Source organism: Nematostella vectensis, chromosome 4 (assembly GCF_932526225.1).
Source record: "Nematostella vectensis chromosome 4, jaNemVect1.1, whole genome shotgun sequence".
In the NCBI taxonomy this organism is placed as follows: Eukaryota; Metazoa; Cnidaria; class Anthozoa; order Actiniaria; family Edwardsiidae; genus Nematostella; species Nematostella vectensis.
This window is the reverse complement of record NC_064037.1, coordinates 13,169,832-13,191,157: the sequence shown is the minus strand read 5'-3', so window position 1 is coordinate 13,191,157 and position 21,326 is coordinate 13,169,832. Positions and strand designations below refer to the sequence as shown.

The window sequence follows — 21,326 nt, the reverse complement described above, 5'->3', positions numbered from 1 at the left end:
ACAATAGACTTGCAGGATAAGGACAATAGACTTGCGGGATAAGGACAGTAGACTTGCGGGATAAGGACAGTAGACTTGCGGGATGAGGACAGTAGACTTGCAGGATAAGGACAATAGACTTGCGGGATAAGGACAATAGACTTGCGGGATGAGGACAGTAGACTTGCGGGATGAGGACAGTAGACTTGCGGGATGAGGACAGTAGACTTGCAGGATAAGGACAGTAGACTTGCGGGATGAGGACAGTAGACTTGCGGGATAAGGACAATAGACTTGCGGGATGAGGACAATAGACTTGCGGGATGAGGACAGTAGACTTGCGGGATAAGGACAATAGACTTGCAGGATAAGGACAATAGACTTGCAGGATAAGGACAATAGACTTGCGGGATAAGGACAGTAGACTTGCGGGATAAGGACAGTAGACTTGCGGGATAAGGACAATAGACTTGCGGGATAAGGACAATAGACTTCCGGGATGAGGACAGTAGACTTGCAGGATAAGGACAGTAGACTTGCAGGATAAGGACAATAGACTTGCGGGATAAGGACAATAGACTTGCGGGATAAGGACAATAGACTTGCGGGATGAGGACAATTGACTTGCAGGATGAGGACAGTAGACTTGCGGGATGAGGACAATAATAGACTTGCGGGATGAGGACAGTAGACTTGCTATTGAATACCCATCTTCCAAAAGCCCTCTTGCCTGTTTTATTAAGAACTTCCCTCATAAGCTTATGTTTATTTACAATTTAACCTTTTTGTCTAAGGTCGACTTCTCAAACATCGTAAAAATAACCCGCGTAGCGACACAAGGAAGACAAGACTCGGATGAGTGGGTCAAGACGTACTTACTGGAGTTCAACAGTGATGGGATATTCTGGCAAATTTATCAGCAAGGAGCAAGCGTTGCGGTTAGTACAGACAAAAAGAAATAAAAACAATTGTTCATAAACGCAAAAATTTTCAAAAGCATCCATCGGGACTATAAGCAAAATGATGAAGATGGCTAGGATAACGCGATTGAAAAATAATGGGTTTGCACTTGGCGTTTAAACCCAAAATGATTGCAATGAGATAAGCAAATCATTTTTGTACCTTTTTTTAACACATTTGATTTAACATTTTAAATCCAAAATATTTTTTTCAGAAATCCCTCAGCTTGTTAAGCCCTGCCCCAAATCCTTGGATATCGGCATCGCTCTCGACCGCTCCACCAGATTTGGCCTCACGCATTTCAACATCGCCAAAACCGCTTCCTAATTACCCTTGTCAAGGGAATGAATGAATATCTCCGCTCAAGGCAGCCATCTTGGATTGGTAGAGTACAGTTCTAGTGCAAGTCGAGTCTTAAGTTTCCGCTTTACGCAAAAAGCCGCGGACATCAACCGAGAAATAGACGCCATTAAATTCACTGGCGGAGAAACGCGCACAGACTTGTTCACGAACAGCGCAGGGGGCAGGGAAAACGTCCCTGATGTACTGATTGTCATGACAAACGGTCGGACTAGCCAGGGTAGTTTGCCATATAAAGACGTCATGAAGCCTCTTAAGGTAAGGTGAAACCAGGATAATAAGGGTTGAAGACCTTTCCCTTTTACCGCCAATGGCTCCAGCGCATATCATCCTTTACCCCTCGTCTAATGGTCTAAATTATGATACTTAGTTATTCTCGCTTAATTTTTTACTAAATCAAATTACGTATTCAAACTATATGTTTTCAGAAAAAGAAAGTCAACGTTCTTGCTGTTGGCATTGGGCCTGACGTCAACGAAGCAGAGCTGCTGGAGATTGCCGAGGAAAGAGATCACGTGATTCGCGTGCATGACTACGAGGCTCTCTCCACCAAACCCAACTCGATCCTCGCGCTCTCTTGTCCGACTAGGCAAGTAGGTGCGTAAGATAAAGAAACAAATGTGATGAAACTATGGTTAATAAACATGAGCAATGTTATACATTTGATACGCTTATTTCTACAGTTTTTCCTGAGCAGCAACCAGGGAGGGTATAGGTGTTTGCTAAGGGGGGGGGGGGGGGGGGGGGAGAGGGGGTTTGACGCAGTGGCTATATACCCGATAGTCGGGAAAGGCCCTCAATGGACGAAATGCCCGACAGTTCTCAATTTATTCAAATAACCCAGTAAAGTGTCTACCTAGTGAGTTCAAAGTATTTCATATTTGTTGAGAAAGAGCAAGAAAACCTCAATTGACCTTTGTTGTCGGTATGGAATGTTTTTTCTTGCTTGTATATACCATTAAATCGTTGTCAAAATGACACTTTTCTGACTTCTCTAATGTCGACAGTTCTCGATTTACGAATAGTGTATATTCAAGCAAAAAAAAACTCGATAAATAATTACGTAAGCTCGACTTTCGATTGCAAAATTCCACCACAGTAATCTCAAAACTCGGTACAGTTTGACCGATTTGACTTGTCATAACATAGTGTTGATTTACTGAAATCCCAGGGGGGGGGGGGCTACTCCCTATATCTATCGGACAGGGATCATCATCGTATCTTCTAGGGTGTAAATTTGGAGCCTTGGGTATCTTTTAGGGGTGAAAATAAGAATGGCCAGATTTTTTTTTTTACCTCGGTATCTTTTAGGGTGCTATTAAAGCCATCGCTCATCTAGCTTGAAGATCATAAAAGAGCGTTTAAACGTGTCAATCTTCCATTAGAGTCAGTTTTAAACGAACGTTTTTATAACAAGTTATTTACGTTTGTTTGAGGTATCTTACCTTTGTGTCAGTTAATGATTTTCACTAAAGGGGTGGCCGTTTTGAAATTTTGTGTCTTCCACCCGAATATTTTCACGATTGATGACCTCATGTAAATTGTCTTGTGATTGGCTTATATCCTAGAAAAAAGGTCACAATAAACTCTCATTGCTATGTGATGTGTATTTATTTAGAATAAGCGGTATTTCTAACGTTCAAGGAGTTGAGGGATTCCGCGTTACTTGATGCCTCCAAAAATACGCATTATTCTTTGATATAAGACAATCGCAGGACAACTACAGGTGGATGAACCGTGAAAATATTCGAGATAGTTATTGAAACAGACTGGAGACTGACTGAGAGGCTGGTAAGTCTGTGGTAAGTTAGGTGAAAAACTCGTGCGGACCATTCTGCTTGTCTGACCCATGCTTCGCGAGGCCTTATGGGCCACAGGCTCCCCGCTAAAATCAAATGCAGGTAACATTTACAAGACCCGTATATTTTTTCTTATGAACCCAGAACAATGCTTTTCCCGCATCTCGCAGCTGAGATTTACTCTTATGAACCGAGACCAATGCTTCTCTTGTATCTCGCACCTTTACTGAGTTTCATCAGAATAGCACGGGAAAGGCCACAAACACAGGGTTGGGTAGCTAGGGTTTAGAGGTTTTCATATAAATGGGTTTTTACACAGGAGCTTTTTGAAAGGAGGAAACCACGATTTCAGTAAATGTGCATACTTAGGAATACAATTTGAGCTCAAATCGTTGTCGCCGCGAAGCTCGGAGCCTCTGGTACCCAGGGTACCTTAGGAAACAGATTTTATTCAATTCAATTGGGCCCATACACTCTACAAGTAATAGAAAAAGTGTTCATATCCATGGATGCATATGGCAAGATTTTCTGGCATGTATTCAAAATGCACTGCAAAAAAATAATCATTATTTGAAAGAAAATTAAGTTCTTTTTCTCTGACCAATTCAAATCATCAGACACATCGTTTTTTTTTAAATAATATAGCATTCTCGGAAAAAGTGACCAAAACAATTGAGTAACAAAGCAACATCTATGGAGCTCCGCGCCGCGCTGGCTCCGCTACGAAGCTACTATTCAAGGCCTGACAAATTTGATAAGCGTCCTGGAAAAACGTCGTGCCCCATCGAAATTCCCTAAAAATAAAATCGCTTTGAAGCACAGGCAAGAATTATTTTAGGATTTATTTCACCCTGAAATTCGACCATGAAAATCGTAACATACATATACTATACTTTGACAAATACAAAGCTTGTTGTTAACTGTAGCGGAACTGATAAACACCCGTTTAACATACATAATTAACATCAGATATCTGTCTGAAACGGTAACTTATTAGCCCCCCCTCCCCCCCCCCCCCAAAAAAAAAGTTAACAGCTAACTTTGTACAAAGTAAGGGCTTAATTCAGTACTTCCTTACTTATCGAGATTACTTTATGCGGGTAGCACTAAATAGTATCTTAAAAGATACTAGCTTTGAAAGGGCTACCACTGGTGCACAATGGTAAGTACTAGTGAAAATTCACAGAACATTTAAAACTGCAGTAAAAAGTAACCTAAAATCTCATTGGTTTGAATTCAATGAATTGATTTTCTCGATGTACTGATACCGCATCGAATGAAGCAGTGAATAAAAAAAGGTGGGTAGTGCCTTACATTCTAAGTTTCGAATAAATATACAAGTGAATATCTGTTCTAACCATTTCCGCGAAGAATCCGGTGTAAAATTTTCGTCATAAAAGATGGGTGATATGCTCCTTAAGTCTGTGGAATTCCTGCTCTTCCAGGGTGACACTCTTTAGTTGATCTATGAAGTCTTGTTCCGTGATGCTTTCGAAGAATGTACGAGCTTTTGAAGAAGAAAAAAAAAATCATCTGTACAATGAAACGATCAATAGAAATGGATCAACATATGCTTCTTATAATGCTAAGTTAAAGTTATTAGCAGTATGGATGCCAAAACAGGCCTCAAACAAATTTTTGGGACACAGCCTCGCCCATCTTGATCATTTCCCTTTTTTTTCTTGTGACAGTGCCCCACCCCCTGCTACAGTCTGAGTACAGTGCAGTTGTGTAGATGTCATATAAAGGGTATTGATAAAATTCTTTCTAGCAGATTTAAAACTGACAAATATTTCAGATAGGGAAGATATGTTCTTACTTCTAATAGGTAGATGTCCCCCCATCTCACATACAGCAATATTGAACCCTGTCTCATCTTTAGCACCTTAAACAGACATCAACAATAGACAGTTAGTTACTATCTTATCAACTGTTTCATTAATCATCCCAGAGGAGGGAGGACTCCCATAAAAACAAATGAGAGTTATGAGTGGGCAAAATCAATTTTAACTTAGGCTTTGGTCAACCACATGGAGTATGGTTGATTTTTAACCCTAAGAGATAGCATTGCTGTAAATTACAAGCAAAAACTCGGTTTAATTGACTTGTGCTAAAGTAAGTTTTAGGCAGTTTAAGACACCATTTGCATATGAACCCCTAAGGGATAGCAGAATTGTAAGAATCTTTGGACACCCCTTAAGGGACAGCAGTCAATCACCCCTTTTTACTTTTATGGAGAGTCCCCCTGGACAATTCACCAATGTCAGTCACCTGTACAAAAGTCTGTCAATCATGTCATGTGTCTGTCAATTTATTTTGTAAATCAATACGGTGTCTAGTACCTATAACAGGCTTCCTAGGCCATAAATAAACCCTAACTGCGGACGAGTCAGCATCAGACCCTTGTCCCAAGCCTCTACATATAGACAAGTTGTGCGCAATCTCATTGGACACAAAATATGAGGTAACGGCATGCACCTGCCTGTGGACAAAGAAGAAAAGAGTCTTCAGAATACAGGGAGGAGTGGTGAGTTGTGGGGAGTCTAGGTGGCGCGGTTGGAAGAGAATCGCCCTGTAGTGCCTGTGACCCTCACCACTTGGTTCCAGGTTCAATCTCCTGTTCCTACGTTAGTTCAGTTAGTTGGTCTCTCCTTTGCCCCAAGGGTTTTTATACACAAAACCAATAATTTCGACCTTAGGTGTGGTCTGTGGTCAGACATGAGTTGTATGGCAGATGCCTGAGAAGCATTTCTAAGCCTTCATGAGTAAATATATTCATTTATACAAGAAGTTTTTGTATCACTTACATCAACTAACTTTTAAATCAGCTTACTTATTTTCTTAAAATAATTGTGAGATCCAAAATATTTGTTGTAATAAACATTACAAAAATTAAGGGGGTGAAATAAAAAAAGCAGCATTTGATGGAATTTATCATTACTTCAATCATCAAAAAAATGTTGGAATGCCTGAACACAAGGCGTTACTGTATACTCATTTTTGTTTTGAGGCATGCTGAACTACATATTTGTTTATTTTTACTTCTGTTTACAGGCACAAGCATTCTGTACCGTGGGAACAAGCTTTCTGTTAGTGTTCAGGGAGCATTCTGTGATGTGGGCCGCGCTTTCCGTTTTTGACCCGCAAGCTTCAACATCTTTACTAATGTTTTGTGTGGTGAAGTCCCTCCATATCACAAATAAAAAATAATAATAAGCACCCCCATTTACAGCATAAAGCTTTTGGGTGAGACTATTTCCCTAGAAAAGTATTTTTTACCTACTTTTACATTATATGGGAACCAAAGATTGTAGGATTTTTTTTGTTTCTGAAAAAAAGAAACTGTATTGTATTTCCCCAGTTATCAAATTCCAAATATTTCATCATTCATACCTGGCAATCCTCTCTACATCCGCAGCAGAACTCAGGTAAAATACAAATATTTTAGTTGGGAAATTTGTGACCTCATACATATCTTTGTGGACATGCTTTGTAGGCTAGAAATAAACACAGAGTTTGGTATGAGTGGTGCTAAAGTGAAAACTTTGAAATTTGCTTGTTTAAACTGCAGGCAAATAACACATTTATTTAAAATAATGTGCAAAAATTAGATACATGAAAGATTTTTAGATTTTGCCCAGGTCAAGGCTGTGAAATTGTCCAGCCCCCTCTGCCCTCTATCTACATGAAATAGCCTCTCAATGGCTGGGATGATAAGATGATCTAGTAGATATAAAACAGTAGGGGGAGTGATGGGTACCTCGAAATTTCTCGCAAAAATTTTTGCAAAGTCTCAGAATCTCTGTGGTTTTTTTATGCAAGTCTCAAGTCTCCTTTTTAAAATTTTTTGGGTTTTTGGGGTGCTTTCTTTTTCACCACGGTCTTAGAGTCTCATTTTAAAAGTGATCTTGAAATCTTTGATTTTGCTCTTATTCTTAAACCATAACCTAATAAGATTGTACTGAAGATGCAGTGGTTCTGTTAAGTTTGCATCTGGTTTGCGCATGACCGGTACTAGCCTGATATGTAAGCCAATCAAACTCACAACAAAGAACAAAACATGACGTTTCGTTTGTATTGTGATTCTCTGGGGTGGCTGTGCCGATCTTTATTTCCAGAGAAACGATTCTCTAACAAGAACTTTTGGTATCAAGTCTTGTGCTGGCAGTTTTATTGAGAGACCTGGAAAGCTCAGGCTTGGGTTCCGCAATTTGACAAAAATCTCGGGCTCTGATTCTGAAAGTGGGTCTTGGCACCTGAAGTCTCGGATTTACCCATCGCTACCCCTAACAGTTGTTTAGGGCATCTTCTACTGTTACTTACTAGAGTTTCTAGAGGACTAGGGTAGTCCAAATACCAGACATGGAAATGCAGATGGTTGACTGACGCAAAGGCACAAAGACTGTTATATCCAATGTGAAAACCCCTTAAAAAAGGCAAAAAAAGGCATGGTGTTAGGCTAGCAACTCTTGGTGAGTTCAGCTGTCAGGCTACTATCTCAAAATGGTTCAGCTTTAACATCGCCACTCCAGTATTGGCATTATTCCTAAACTTGATATATTTGGCTTTTTTATGTCAGTAATACAGTAGTACATAACTAACCTGTGAGAGCTGAGAAATGCAATGTCAAAAGCTAGCTTGAGTGAATCAACTGTTAGAATCTAACACAAAGATTTAAAATTATGATTAGATTTCACAAGTATCAGGAAAACCCTTGACACTAGGAATTAATCTAGACACAAGTTCCATAATTGTTTGTGTTGATATAGTGCTTTTAGTGGGGATCCCACTATCCATAAATCCACTTTCAAAGAACTGTACGTTATTTTTCATACTAGACTCATAACAACTTGCTGCTCTCCTGAACAACCAACCCAGGGTTCAAAATAGTGGCTGGCTGCTGGTGATAGCCTGCTGTTTTCTGGTCTTTGCCGCCTCTTTTTTTCTGTATTTCCCTTCATAATTTGGGGATGCAGGCTTTTTTTGCCACCAAAATCCAGAAAGTCAGCAAAATCTAGCAGATTTAAAAAAGGTATTTTTAACCCTGCAACCAATGAATTAACATGACTGACAATTGGCAAAGATATGGAAACAACCAAGCAGAAAAGTGGGTAAACAACCAACAAGCAAACAAGCAGAAATATACAGCAGAGTAAACTGTGTATATTTACCTGTGGAGTTTGGTCAAACACACTTGGAACCAGCAAACAGTTTCCAAACTCTAGAGGACTGACATTTATTATCATATAATTTGGAGGACTGGAGTTTTGGTCACTTGGACAAACTTCAAACAAAATCTAAAAAAAAGAATAACATTTAAATAAACATTTTCTACATCATAACCCCCTGTGTATCTTTCTCAACTAACAGTAATTTACTGGAGAGTTGAATGTAGTTTAGTATGAATCTATCTTTTTAATCTTGAGTATATTAGATCCCAAGAAAGTAGCCTGCGTAGCTGGTGGTTATTTTGAGCTTCAGAGCATTTTTTTATCTGAGAGAATGCGAGCTCATTCGTAGTTTGTTTTGTTAAGCTTTTGAATGGCCTGGAATAACTACAAGAAAAATACCTCTTTATCCTGCACTTTGGTAAAGTTGAATTTACCCGGATCATATGGTTGTGACACACTGGTTATCTGCTGTGGTTTTCTTCTCTCCACAAACCGCTTTTCATTTAGCTGAGCCACAACACCAAATTTTCCAGGAACCAGCTTGGTCTCCATACTGTCCAGAGTATACTTAAAACACCCATCAGCCATGGCTTGTGTCCAGGATGTCCTTAGCAAATTGTCAAACTAGAAAATGAAGTCCACGTAAATGCCTGGGGTAGAGCCTCGCCATAAACATCGAAAGCAAGCCTCTGTATATTTCTTTTATTTATAAGGGGGGACATACAAGAAAAATTTTGAAAATGAGCAATTCGAGATAGAGAAAGGAGACACAATTTCCATCGGTACCTTTTATTCCGGACTGATTTTCCCTTTTCAAAATACACGTTAGACCAAAATGCACATAATTACATACAGATATTTTTCCTTGATCATCCTTGCGCTATGTGCTATGTGCACTTGAGCCCAGGAACCAAAAGCCCCAATTTCAATGACACTTTACAAAATGTTGCATCATTTAAAAAAGTCAAATTTAATATTTTGTTTGCTATTACTAAATAAGTGCTTTGATAAATTTCCACCTTATTAGATGTAAAATGGGCTTATTTGAAGCTTCATGTGATTTTTTCTGTCATGTCTTAAGGATGGCCTTAATATCCTTTTTTTCTTCTTATTTATTAAGAGGGCAGAGAAATGGAAAGGAACTATTATAAGCCCGGCCAACTATTACAGAGTTACGTGAGGGAAACCACGTGAGGAATGTTCGTTTACATATTTACCTAATACTGTATTTCAACCATCATGGTGATTTTCAGTCATAACAAGTGTAGAATTAAACATGTTTAGACATTAGGAGGATTTAAGTTTCCTTACTTTGCTCAACTTGAAGTTCTGAGGCTTAACTTTCCACGACTGGCAATCCATAACGAAGTCTTTTTTGTCGTAAGTGAACTTTGGAAAGTCGAAGCTTGAGGTACCATTCTAAAATATGCCATAAGTTGTATCAGTCATACTAGAAGTAAATAAACACTAAAAATTCTAGAAGGTCCGCGATTTAATATCTACTAAAACGTGACTAAATAATGTAAAAAAGAGATTTCACCGTTCTGTTCGTTCCGTCCGCCATCTTTAATTTTTTCTTTTCGATTGCATTATCGGAAAATTCCCAGGCTCCGCTCCACTTTATTCTACCTTATTACACTTTATTTTCGCGTCACTTTAATTTCGCGAATGTCTCTATTTTTAAAGTTTTTTCGCTTTATTTTATTATCCCAAAATCGCGAAAATAAAGTAATCTGGTTTTTACGAAAATAGGAAAATCGCGAAATTAAAGTGTCGCAAAATATCGCCATATCAAAATCGGGAAATTTTACCGTCGAGAAAATTAAGTGTAATAAGGAACTATGCCACTGTATGAACAATATAGATGCATAGCGCAGCCTTGGTAAGTTACATAGAGCTTATTAGAGCCTCAAAGGCGGGCACATTCGCGCGTGTGGTAACTATTGCTTGGTCCAGATTGTTCCAGTCTATTACAGTTCTGATTACGAAACTGGATTTATATACATTAGTACGACCAAACGGTTGAGAAATATGCCCTGAGTGCTTGTGTCTTGACTTTCGCGTGGGTGTAGTGAGGTGCCCAATCGGTAGTACGGCGAGGCCATGCCGGCTTTTGTTGAACAGCTTCAGTCTAGATTCAAATCTTCTAACTTCCAATTTAGTGTCGTCAACAGCGAGGAAACTGCACCTTCAGTATGGTTGGTATAGTCTGATAGGACGAACCTCGCTGCCCGCCTTTGGACTTCCTCGATCTCTTCTGTCAGGTTAGCGGTGCATGGGTCCCATATCTCACGCCCATATTCAAGGAGTGGTCTTGTTCACCTAGGGTGTAGGGGCCTGGTATAGGGTGGGACAGAACAGAGCTCGTCGGAGGAGCGCAAATGTAACAAGTTTAGGTAGAAATGCGTGCTTCATTCTTTATTCTCCTTTACAAAAATAAAGATTACGCAAAGTTTGTTGATAGTAGGTAGCAAGGGAACGAGAACAATATATTTTCCTGTCACAAAAAAGCGCCCGTGCCCTGAGGAAAATGCCCTTGCATCTGCAACGTGGTTGAAAGTGTCGTTACCTATAAAACTGAAGCCTAGATGCAAATAAAACTTCAATGCGCATTTAGGTCAGGACTTAAGATAAGAAAATATTAAGGTAGATGCACAAGGGTGCGCCGCGCATCCCCCCCCCCCCCTTGGCCGCCAAGTGCGTCTTTTCTTATTGTGGGATCGTCGGTCGAATACTACCCAAATGATTTTAGTTATATAAGCACACTCGTTATTCATTAGGTACTGTAGCTATGTCAACCGCTACCATAGCAACATTCGAAATTAATTATCTTACAATTTGATAGGCCGGACATTATATACACAATATGTATGGTAATTATCAAAACAGTTGAATTGATTTTTTTAAAATATGTATTTTAAGAGTTCTGCATTTACCGAGTCGCACCTGAGTACGTACAGAGATAAAATCATGAGTTGAAAATGAAAAAAAAAAAAAAAATTACACAGGTTTTTATCCAAACGCACCACCGTAGAGTTCCATTGTTGCTTTTTTGTTTTCTTATAAAGCTTGAAAAAAAAAACTTTTAATGATAAGGTTTTACTCGAAAACATTTCCCACCAGGATAACAAGGAACTGAAGGAAATTCCGCGACAGATCGCACTTTTCTTTTAAAAAATGCATTCCTGTTTATGGCAATTTTATTAAAAAAAATATTTTTTTATTGCAAAAGCATGTTGAATTTTCTAAGGGCAAAGTAATAATAAGGGGGATTCTACGGCTAAATACCTCGATTAACTCCTTATCCTTATCCATGATCTCGTTGCGATTGACTGACAATGCGAGAAATTTTTGCGCCTGCGTTACGCTTTCGGGAAGAGTCGTGCACACTCTTAAGTAGCATGAGCTTACGAGACTGGAATTCATATATGAAAGAATTAAAATTTTTTATCATGAAAGCAACGATCAAAATTGCCCCACTATGGCATCGTACTGGCTAAATAAAAGCTATTTGCTATGTTTACTTTTACGAGTGACAGATTAAAAAAAAGCTGTTATTCTTTGACAAATGTAGTAATAATCATCTCTCTTTATAAAAATATTTGCCTTTTTCTTAATTGAAGTAATATTCTCGCAAAATATTATACAACAACCAAGAAAACAACCAAGAGGATCTTGTTTTGACAAAAACGTTTTTTGATCGGATAATACAGCCACCAAACCACAACCTGCCAAAAAAGAAAACTCGATTTCCATCTTCAGATGTTCATAGTAGTTTATGATAAAGCATAGTTTATCTCTGTAATGACCGTAATAATTCGAGTGAAGCGAACGATATCCCTTCGTAATACGATTTTATACCATATGGTTCAGCAATGGTTCGGGGCTATGAGCACTAAAAGTTGGTTTCGATGCATTAACCAATCAAAAGCGTTGTATGCCTTTCAGTTTCGCTGGTAAAACCGCTGGTCCGTATAAAGTCTCGCTTGGGTGACGTGGCTGGTACCATCGGCTGTGTTTTGTTCACATTAATCCACTGACAGAGCTGAACGGGTGAGTCACCATCATTAAATAACTTCATCGTATTACAATTGTAAACTCGTCACCGTAAACAAGAACTAGACTCGGTAAAAACAAACAAATGCAAGTGTCGGAGTGTAAAGAAAATTGATTTTGATAGAGAGAGTTAAAGGACGTCTTAAACTCCGTGTGGATTACTGAAGATCAACTGGGTATCGTTTTAATGGTGAAGTTACAGGGCATTGGTTATTCTTAAAGAAATTTCGTCATTAAGTAAAAAAGACAACATGGAAATCGACGACGAAAGTTTTGTTGTTGGAAAAACGGTGATTCTTGTTCTTATTTTACTTGTTAGCATCACTGGAAATTTCCTTGTCTGCTATTGCGGTGTTCACTCACAAAGAATGTCCGCCATGAACCATATTATCGTCAATTTAGCGGTCAGTGAGATTGTCATTGCTGTCGTCGCCATTCCCATTAAAATCGAGCGTGGACTTGACGGGGACCTGGTTTCTGGGAGTCCATTTTGCAAGCTTTTCGAGTACGTTCAGTCCGTAGCCTTGGGTGCGGCTGTGATGTCGTTACTAATGTTAAGCGTGGACCGATACTGTTCGGTATTTCATCCTCTATCAAAGATCACCCGACGACAAGCTAAGCACATGATTGTCTTTTCATGGTGTTACCCGCTGCTTTTTTCAAGTCCCGTTCTTTACTATGTCCTCGGCGCCACTCATCAACCTGCAGCGCTTTTACTACAATGCGAACAAGACTTCAATCAAGACTTTACCCAGCTTGATAAAATGTACTCTTTAATTCAATTATGGTTGAATACTATACTCCCTGTACTGGCTGTCACAATAGCCTACGTTATCATCACGTCGCGATTGCTTCGTACTGGAAAGCCACATCCGGTTAGAGTGGCGAAGGTCGGAGTTTCTCCCAAAAAAACACCAGGTTATCCAGGGCCAATACATCGTAGTTACACTACAGCAATGGACTCTAATATCGTACCCGTAGCTAAACGGCGAGCGGTAGTCATGAATCTCATTGTCATGTCAACATATCTTTTCTGCTGGACACCACTGGTGTCTCTTTATATCACGCGAACTTTTTACGACTTTCGATTCGACGTCACTTTACAGACATTGCACGATTTGTCGTCGTTTCTGGCATTGGCGAAACTTTGCATAAACCCAGCTATTTATAGTTTCTTTGACAGCGCAATCCGCGATCAACTTTGTCGATGTCGAAAGAGGAATGTCGAACAAGTAGCGCACGCCTCTGAGAGGTGCACTCGGGGGAAACTGAGCGAGTTGAACGTCAGCAAGATTGGACTTTATCAAATGTCGGTTGACTCATCTACGGAGATCAAAGAACCATTACTTTGCTCTGGAGGGCTAGATCAGCGTTTATACAAAACACCCAGCTTTAACACGGATAAACTTGTTGAGATGATCGCCAACACTCGTCGATATCGCAGCATGGGCATGTTTACGTCTAGAAGTTCGAATATTTGAACTTTAATTCCCAGTGTATCTAGACCCTAAAAAAAAATACATCTTATGCTAAAGTTAACAAATAGTATATTCAATAAACTGCTACATCTTTATAGAACAACAGCGCCATTAGCCCATTCCGAATTCTTCCATCACCTCATACTTTCAATAAAAAAAGGAGAAAGCTGTCGCCGTAAAGTTAAAAACTGGAATTATTGGAAGGTTATTTAATGGCGACATTAAAGCAAAACTAATGACAAAACAATAACTGCGAAAACACAGTGTATATAAAGAAGCCGAAGACTATGCAGTTACTCGTGACCTGTCTGAGTACCTAAAATAGAACCGACTGTTCAAATTTGATATCTTACGAGGAGTGACATATATTTTCCCTGCTGATATTGTTTTTTACGCGGCCAGTTGGCTTGCTTTTCGGTGCCCTTCATCCAAAGAATATTTTATTTTTTAGGCTGGCCTGCTTGGCTGGCTATTTTTTGTAGGGGGGGGGGGGGGGGGAGGGGAGGGATGGAGGGGATATCCGTTGTCAGATATCAAATGGTCGGTCCCCCATAAAGACTTACTCAGTATAGCTCACGCACCTTCAAGTTCCGCGACCTGCGGATAGCAGTCCCCCACCACGCCGTTGACATTTTCCAGCGCTTTCTTTCTTAGGGGACTCAGTGCGTGAACAGGGAGGCCGCGCAGGGTACACGCGCGGCCTCAAATACTATGCTTTTTCCTCAGCCAATCCTAAGCGGTCCTGGTGAGTCTTATTATGGGTAACATGGTATGGCTAGAAAGACGACAGACAAGCTTAGGAATAACTAGGTGGTCTGTGTAGGTGTGGTGGAAAATAAATCAATCCAAGGTCGAAATGCTTTACGCCTCTGTTAAAACAAAGAAATAAAGTGATTTTGGGTGTGTAGCCCTTCATCGTCCGGGCAAAGGAGAATGGGTACCCTGTGTAATGTTGAACAGGATCATGGGAATGCGGAAGACCGATCGCAATGACTTCTGGGTAATATTGGGGAGTAACAGAGCCACTTCCTCTGAAGCAAACTTCACAAATAAGTGATTCTTTTGCTTTCCAATCATGCCGGTAAGTATATTCCCCTTTTTAAGGCAAGGAATAACACCCAAATTAATCTATTAAATGTTTTAATGGCTTGTTTTGCGACTGAAGGCATACCATTCTTCACTTTCGGCCCCGCTGTCTGTGGGCAATATGGCGCTGTTACCTCTAAATTCGAGTTTCAAGGGACCAGCTCCTTCGGGAGGTGAGACATGTTAGAATTAATTTATCTGTATTATAGCCGTCATTTGAGCCTATAAGATATTTTCCCTTTTCTTTCCCTTTTCTTTTATGCTTGTGTGAATCTTTGCTGTTTTGTTATGTGTGTAGTAAAATCTCTATATAACACAAATGCACTAGCACAAATCCTGTCCCACTGATTGTTGATGGTCATTATTCGGTTGTAGATGGCAGTGCTGACATTGTGGATGAAACGCTATACTATTTTAAAGCGAATGTTTTCTTCAAAAGCTACGAAATAAAGGTACTATACGTGTTTACGGTGGACCCTCATCATTCATGTTGACAATCTTAATGATATCAAATAGTGTCAGATCTGAGATGTATAATACATAACCAGGGAGTAGTGAAAAAACTCCCTGACATAACTGAGGTTGAGTGTGTAGATAAAGAAACATTGACATTATGTTCCCCTATGAATCGATTTTCTTTTCTTTATCCTATGTACCTCTTTTACCAGACACATTCATTTATTCAACTTTGTTTTTAGAAAGTGAATCTCTCAGGAGGCTGCTGTTTTTTCCCACCTTTTTAAACATTCAATATGACTGTAGTTCAATCATATTTGGTATAATTGATCAAGGAGAATAGATCATCAGAATCAATCAATCAATATTCAAAATGCATGATTATTATTGGACAATCAATGAAAGCTGAAGTCACCTGAGGATTTTCAGCTAAGAACATTGATTGGTAAAATATATGGCCAGGGACTCAAGTATAATACTAATTTTGAGAGAGCTTGCATCTCTGTAATGTAGTTTGTATTTCTGGTACTACTGTATATCATTCCTTGGGAGTAACTTCAGAATACCCATCCATAAAGAATTCCCAATTGGACATCACACCTTGATTTCTATAGAACGAGCCATTAGATACAAAGAAAATGCAATTTCTTTTTATTGCAGAGTGAAGCTGACAGAGTTCTGATCTATCTCACCCTTTATGTATCAGAGTGTTTAAAAAAGCTTCAGAGAGTAAGTTGTTGATGGCCATTAATTAAAAAAAAAATTCTGTTGTTATTATATGAGCCTCTACAGTATTTGATGAATTTTCCATAGAAGTCCTTGACATTTTCATTAGGCCATAACTTTAAAACTGTTTTTCAGAGTTTTTAAGGTTTATTGCACATAAAACTTACAGTGACTTCACTCAACATTAATTGTAATGTTTGTACAGTATTTTGTGTGAGGTACTATAAACATTGGGGCAGTTTTTTTATGTTAGACAAACCTCGAATTTGGGAGTTGTATTAATTCAGAGATTTTGCTATGTATATTCGCGGGCAAACCAGACGAAATGTTTTTGTATCGAATATTATCTTTAATTTGTTTACCGAATATATCTGTAATAAAGCCAATTTCTTGAAGTTGTTGTCATAAATTGATCTGGTTCCATTTTAGATAATATTTGATACATGACATTTCGTCTGGTTTGCCCTTGGTATATTAGTAACATCTAATTTAACTGAGACAAATTGTGTGTTATGTCATATTCATTATATCTTACCTATCCCTGAAATATGGTCCTAATGTTCAATATGCAATCTCAGATCCAGAGTAAAGAGCAAGCCAAGAAGGAGATGAAAACCCTTGCCATGGCAAACTTCCATTTGCCTGGTGATGCTGGCTTTCCTCTGAATGCCATGTACCAAAAACCAGCAAATAAACAAGAAGCAGGTACAGTGTGCAGCTAGACCAGGGTTTTATTCCATCACTTACCCCCTTATGTACCTGAGATACCATAATTTATCCGATAGTTTTGGTTCCAAGGGGGGGCTTATTCAGGGGAGGCACTTATTCGAGGGAGGTACTTACAGTATTCGAGTAAATATGGTAACCTCGGATACAGTTGAAAAGTCTGGCCATGGGGTTTCAAAATGTTAAAAAGATCTGTTACACTATCAATGCTTGGACTTATTGCAGTCACTGGCTGGCTGACAGCAACCTCATCAGAAGCATCTATTAGAATTCAGGCTATTTAACAGGCCATCTGCTCTAAATTATCAATCACATCCTCAAAGAAACTTCCAATAGACACACTGATTTTATAATTTTTTTAGATATATTTTTCAAAAATTGTTTTGTAATCGACTGGAAGTAAACTGGTGACAATGTGGCTTTTATAGAGCTTTTACAGTACTACAGTATGTACCTCTGTATCTAAAAGGGCATGTTATCACTGATCATTGCAGACAACATGAGAGCATATTTGACACAACTAAGACAAGAACTTGGCCAGCGACTGGTGGAGAAAGTGTTTGACCCTCAGACTGACAAACCAACTAAAGTAAGTCTTGCATGCTTTCCTCAGGTGTTCATATATACAATATGGGGCTCTATTACTTCCTGTTTCAACACAAGATAGAACTTAAAAATTAAAATACATTTCAACCTCACATTTTTTGATGGTTGAAATATCAATAAATATGTGACTTATATAAATGTATATAAATATGTGTACAATGTAATGAACCCATTGTCCAAATGACATATACATATAACACAGTTTTTTTTAAAGTTGGATTTTTAACCCCAAAATGAAACAAATCAATTGCAAGGGAATTGAATTTGATTGAAATTTGAATTTTCTACAGTACTTTTCCTGGCCGCGCGAAAGGAGATTGAATCGAGTGAATAATTCCAAGTTTTGGCAAAATCTGAAACAACATATTTTCCTTAAATCTGTTAAAATTCAGAGATGGCAATACCACCAATTGTTTTCTATTGCAATGCTACCCACAATGAAGGGAAGAATAATTTAAAGTCAAGAATTGTATGTGAAAAAAGAAAATATCATTTTGTTGTAGGTTTCAAAAACAGTGCCCGCTCGTAGGAATGTTGCCATTCTTGATTGCGAATGCAACGCGCATGCACAATTCAAAGACTAAAAAATATCTGCTAAATTTTGCAGATTTGTTTCCTGAAGTTAAATAATCATTTGACTACCAGGTTGAGATATAAAGATGATGGTAAAAGTTGTAACCACACAACTTCTTCAGCAATAACTAAGAAGACATGAAAACGGGAACTGGTTAAGCTTGCACATGTTTTCTCATGTAATTTGGTTGACATCTCTATCTACATCACAAATGACTGGACCCAAGCCTTCCAGTTCACAGGCTTTTTTCCAAAGGTTGCCCAAAATACCCCAATATTACAAATTTGATTTATTCGTGCGAACGCATGTTTTATGGGGTCCATACGAACCACTTACCATTTGGAAGATAAAAATATAAAGAATTGACCAAATCTATCAACTCTGAAAAGTTACTTCTCAACACTGTTGACACCCCTGGAATGTGTTGCAATAGTTCTTGACAAAATTCTATTTTCATTCTAGTGGTGGATGTGCTTTGTTAAGAGAAAGTTTATGGACAAGAGTTTGTCAGCCCCTGGGCAGTAGAATGATCAGGTATGCCTGCATGACCGGCTGTCGTTTTTCCTTCACATAAACCCAAAGATGCATTTCAACATATAATAGACAGAGCAAATACTTAGTGCATTACAGTAGGTGGGAGTTGAAGGATACCCCCTTCCCTTACCCTTAGCCAAACATGCTTGTTGACACCTACATACATATACACAGGGCAGGTACTTAATGCATCAGGTGGGCATGACAGGTTGGCTTTTCTCTCCCATTTAGTCAAACATGCTTGTCGACACACCCATACAATAGACAGAGCAGATACTTAGAACTGCACATTAGATGGGTGTTGCAGGTTATCCTTTTTTCTTGCGCATGGCAAAACATGCTTGTTGACATATACAGATCAAAGATAGAGCTGGTTCCTACATTCTTGTCTAGCACATCTAGCTTTGGTGCATGTTCATATTAACATGTCAGGACCTACTTTTCTGGTATTACCCCTGCCTTGGCTCTCCCAATTGTTTTCCTGTACACTTAACCCTGCAAAAGATGCCCATCTTTTATCTTATTTCTATTAGCCCTGATGCAGTCCCCTAATGAGACCTGTGATAACTAGAAATAGAGCCGATCTCCTACTTAAGAAAAAAAGTAAATGTTATGTTTTTCTTTTTTTTTTTCAGGTGGAAGATCCTTTTATTTTCATAGCAATGCAATTCCAGGCACATGTTGCAAATCACACTTCATAGACATCAGATACCGTAGCTAAATACAAATCAAAATAATAACATGCTAGTAACAATAAGTGCCATTACAGTTTATGCTTTGGAAATGTATTGTATTATTGACTTTATACTTTGTAATAAAACATATTTCATAAAATAGCTGAACAGATTTTTGATTTACTATAAATATGAAGCATTTTAGAGAAAATTAATATCTTAGCAATTTTTTGAATAGATACAAAATGACCGGTTATGAAAAAAAAAATGCATAGGAGTTCATTATTTTCAGTACTGGACAGACTCTATGAGTAGCGCCTTAAACATTTCAAGATCAACCTCCTCAACGAGCCTCACATTGCAGTCCTTTTTGAGGACACCACGCCAATCCACTACCATCTGCCCTCTTGTCACCTTGCCTTCCAACTCAATAGTTGCATGCACCATCTTCGCCTTCTTAACGATGTTAGGACAGACTGCTACAGCCACTGCAAATGGGTCACACGTCAACCAGGGACCACCCTTCTCAAATTCTTTCACCTTTCCACTTATACTCTTGATAAATTGAGACTTCTTGGTTGGCAGATCAATGTAATGATTGAAAAATTCCCAACCGACTGGATTCTCCTGGCAAAACTCCCATGTGATTATTGTCATTGGACACTTGAATTCATTTAGGACAACAAAGGCTGCTTCAGGGTCAACACCAAAATTGAACTCGGCTGAAATGAAGTGGTTTCCGACGCCGTGATGGTTACCTCCCATCATGTATATTGCTTTAAGGTTCCTACTGAACTCTGGATCCATTCTACAAGCTAAGGCAAGGTTTGTCAGGGGGGCAAGAGCTATTATGGTGACTTCACCAGGGAGTTTTCTCACAATGTCAAGCATCGCAGACACAGCATGGCCCTTCTGAAGAAGTGTCAAGTCAGGTTCCTTGGCATCAGTAGCATCTCCTAGACCATCCACCCCATGGTAGCCAGGCAAATCAAATGTGTGGCCTAGGGAAAGGAGTGACAAATTATTATTTAATTAATTTATCAAATACAAAGTTATAGTGCACAAGGTCCAGCAGCATTTCCCAAGACAATTTTTTGATGGGTGATGAATGTGGCCACTAGGGCAAGCATGCCCCTGGCAGCCAGGGATGTTTGAGGGCTGCAATTCCCCTCCTCTCCCAACCCTGGCTACAAGAGGTGCCCCAGGGGGCCTGTACCCCCTTTCTGTTCCAATAAAGCTATTATCAGGTGTTTGTGTTATGTTTCAGTCAAAAACAAATGTTCTTGTGAGCCCTTCCCCCCCCCCGCCCCGGAAAAAAATCATTACAGTAATGCCTGGTTCTTTAGAAGTTAAAATGTGAAGTTCTTTTGTAGAACAATTGTTGATGTGTATTCTGAAGATGCTCCAAAAGGCATATAAAGCTAGGCATGGATCAAATTGTAAGAATCCATTGAAAATATAGAACAAACTTGACATGACACATATAAAGGGGAGAAGGTCTGGTTAAAATTGTGACTCCATTGTCAAGGGCTACGCACGGGGGGGGGGGGGGGGGGGGCTTTCGCCCCCTTACATGACAGACTTTTTCATACATTCTTTGTAGCGAAGCCCCCTTTATCATGATAAATTTTCACCTACATATGAGCTTCTTCAAAAATACGGTGCGTGATTGTTTCTAGCGTACTTCTTCCATTACCCCCCCCCCCCCTCCCCCCCCCCACACACACACACACACACACTTGAACCAGCAACTTGAAAAGGTCCTCGGGCATATCCGACACTTGCGTGCTCATCACTATACCGGGTCTTTCAAACAGTTGGTTATATGTCTACTTCACAGGCTAGTCCACAGACGCTTACCTAGCAGGCCTTTTGTAGCGCCCTTGTAGACAGGAATATCAGTTCGTCCACAAACGTCGAGAACTCGTAGACAGTTTCTGGACACCTTGCCTATTTCAACATTTCCCGCTACACACGTAATAGCTACGACGTCGACATTTTGTGACAGGGCAATAAAAATGGCTTGCGCGTCGTCTATACCAACATCACAGTCAATAATAACCTTTGGACGCTGAGAATCCGGCCTCGAGTCCGCCATCTTTCGAATAATGGTCCAAATACCCTTGAAAGCAGACTAACAG

The 21,326-nt window shown here is 39.3% G+C and overlaps 5 protein-coding genes across 5 annotated transcripts; 3 read left to right on the top strand and 2 right to left on the bottom strand.

The window, feature by feature from the left end:
* Positions 1-1,287: 1,287 nt before the first annotated feature.
* On the top strand, positions 1,288-1,904 carry LOC125561860 (integrin alpha-M-like). The gene is made up of 2 exons (XM_048726521.1): positions 1,288-1,557; positions 1,728-1,904. The coding sequence occupies exons 1-2, from the start codon at positions 1,288-1,290 to the stop codon at positions 1,902-1,904; spliced, it is 447 nt and encodes a 148-aa protein (XP_048582478.1).
* A 2,018-nt stretch (positions 1,905-3,922) lies between these two features.
* LOC5511059 (GDP-D-glucose phosphorylase 1) lies at positions 3,923-9,892 on the bottom strand. Its single transcript, XM_001631452.3, has 10 exons — positions 9,810-9,892; positions 9,581-9,688; positions 8,669-8,893; positions 8,270-8,395; positions 7,701-7,759; positions 7,422-7,524; positions 6,492-6,595; positions 5,441-5,580; positions 4,918-4,983; positions 3,923-4,605 (listed from the first exon to the last, which is right to left on the bottom strand). Exons 1-10 carry the CDS (start codon positions 9,831-9,833, stop codon positions 4,490-4,492), a joined length of 1,071 nt encoding a protein of 356 aa, XP_001631502.1. The 5' UTR covers positions 9,834-9,892; the 3' UTR covers positions 3,923-4,489.
* Positions 9,893-12,185: 2,293 nt separating this feature from the next.
* LOC5511078 (neuropeptide S receptor) lies at positions 12,186-14,139 on the top strand. The gene has a single exon (XM_001631417.3). It carries the CDS (start codon positions 12,577-12,579, stop codon positions 13,804-13,806), a length of 1,230 nt encoding a protein of 409 aa, XP_001631467.1. The 5' UTR covers positions 12,186-12,576; the 3' UTR covers positions 13,807-14,139.
* A 600-nt stretch (positions 14,140-14,739) lies between these two features.
* On the top strand, positions 14,740-19,345 carry LOC5511060 (actin-related protein 2/3 complex subunit 3). The gene is made up of 8 exons (XM_032380307.2): positions 14,740-14,884; positions 14,969-15,062; positions 15,265-15,341; positions 16,006-16,074; positions 16,650-16,776; positions 17,292-17,386; positions 18,440-18,511; positions 19,147-19,345. Exons 1-7 carry the CDS (start codon positions 14,879-14,881, stop codon positions 18,500-18,502), a joined length of 531 nt encoding a protein of 176 aa, XP_032236198.1. The 5' UTR covers positions 14,740-14,878; the 3' UTR covers positions 18,503-18,511; positions 19,147-19,345.
* LOC116617550 (inosine-uridine preferring nucleoside hydrolase) lies at positions 19,285-21,319 on the bottom strand. Its single transcript, XM_032380306.2, has 2 exons — positions 21,046-21,319; positions 19,285-20,186 (listed from the first exon to the last, which is right to left on the bottom strand). The coding sequence occupies exons 1-2, from the start codon at positions 21,281-21,283 to the stop codon at positions 19,474-19,476; spliced, it is 951 nt and encodes a 316-aa protein (XP_032236197.2). The 5' UTR covers positions 21,284-21,319; the 3' UTR covers positions 19,285-19,473.
* Positions 21,320-21,326: the final 7 nt, after the last annotated feature.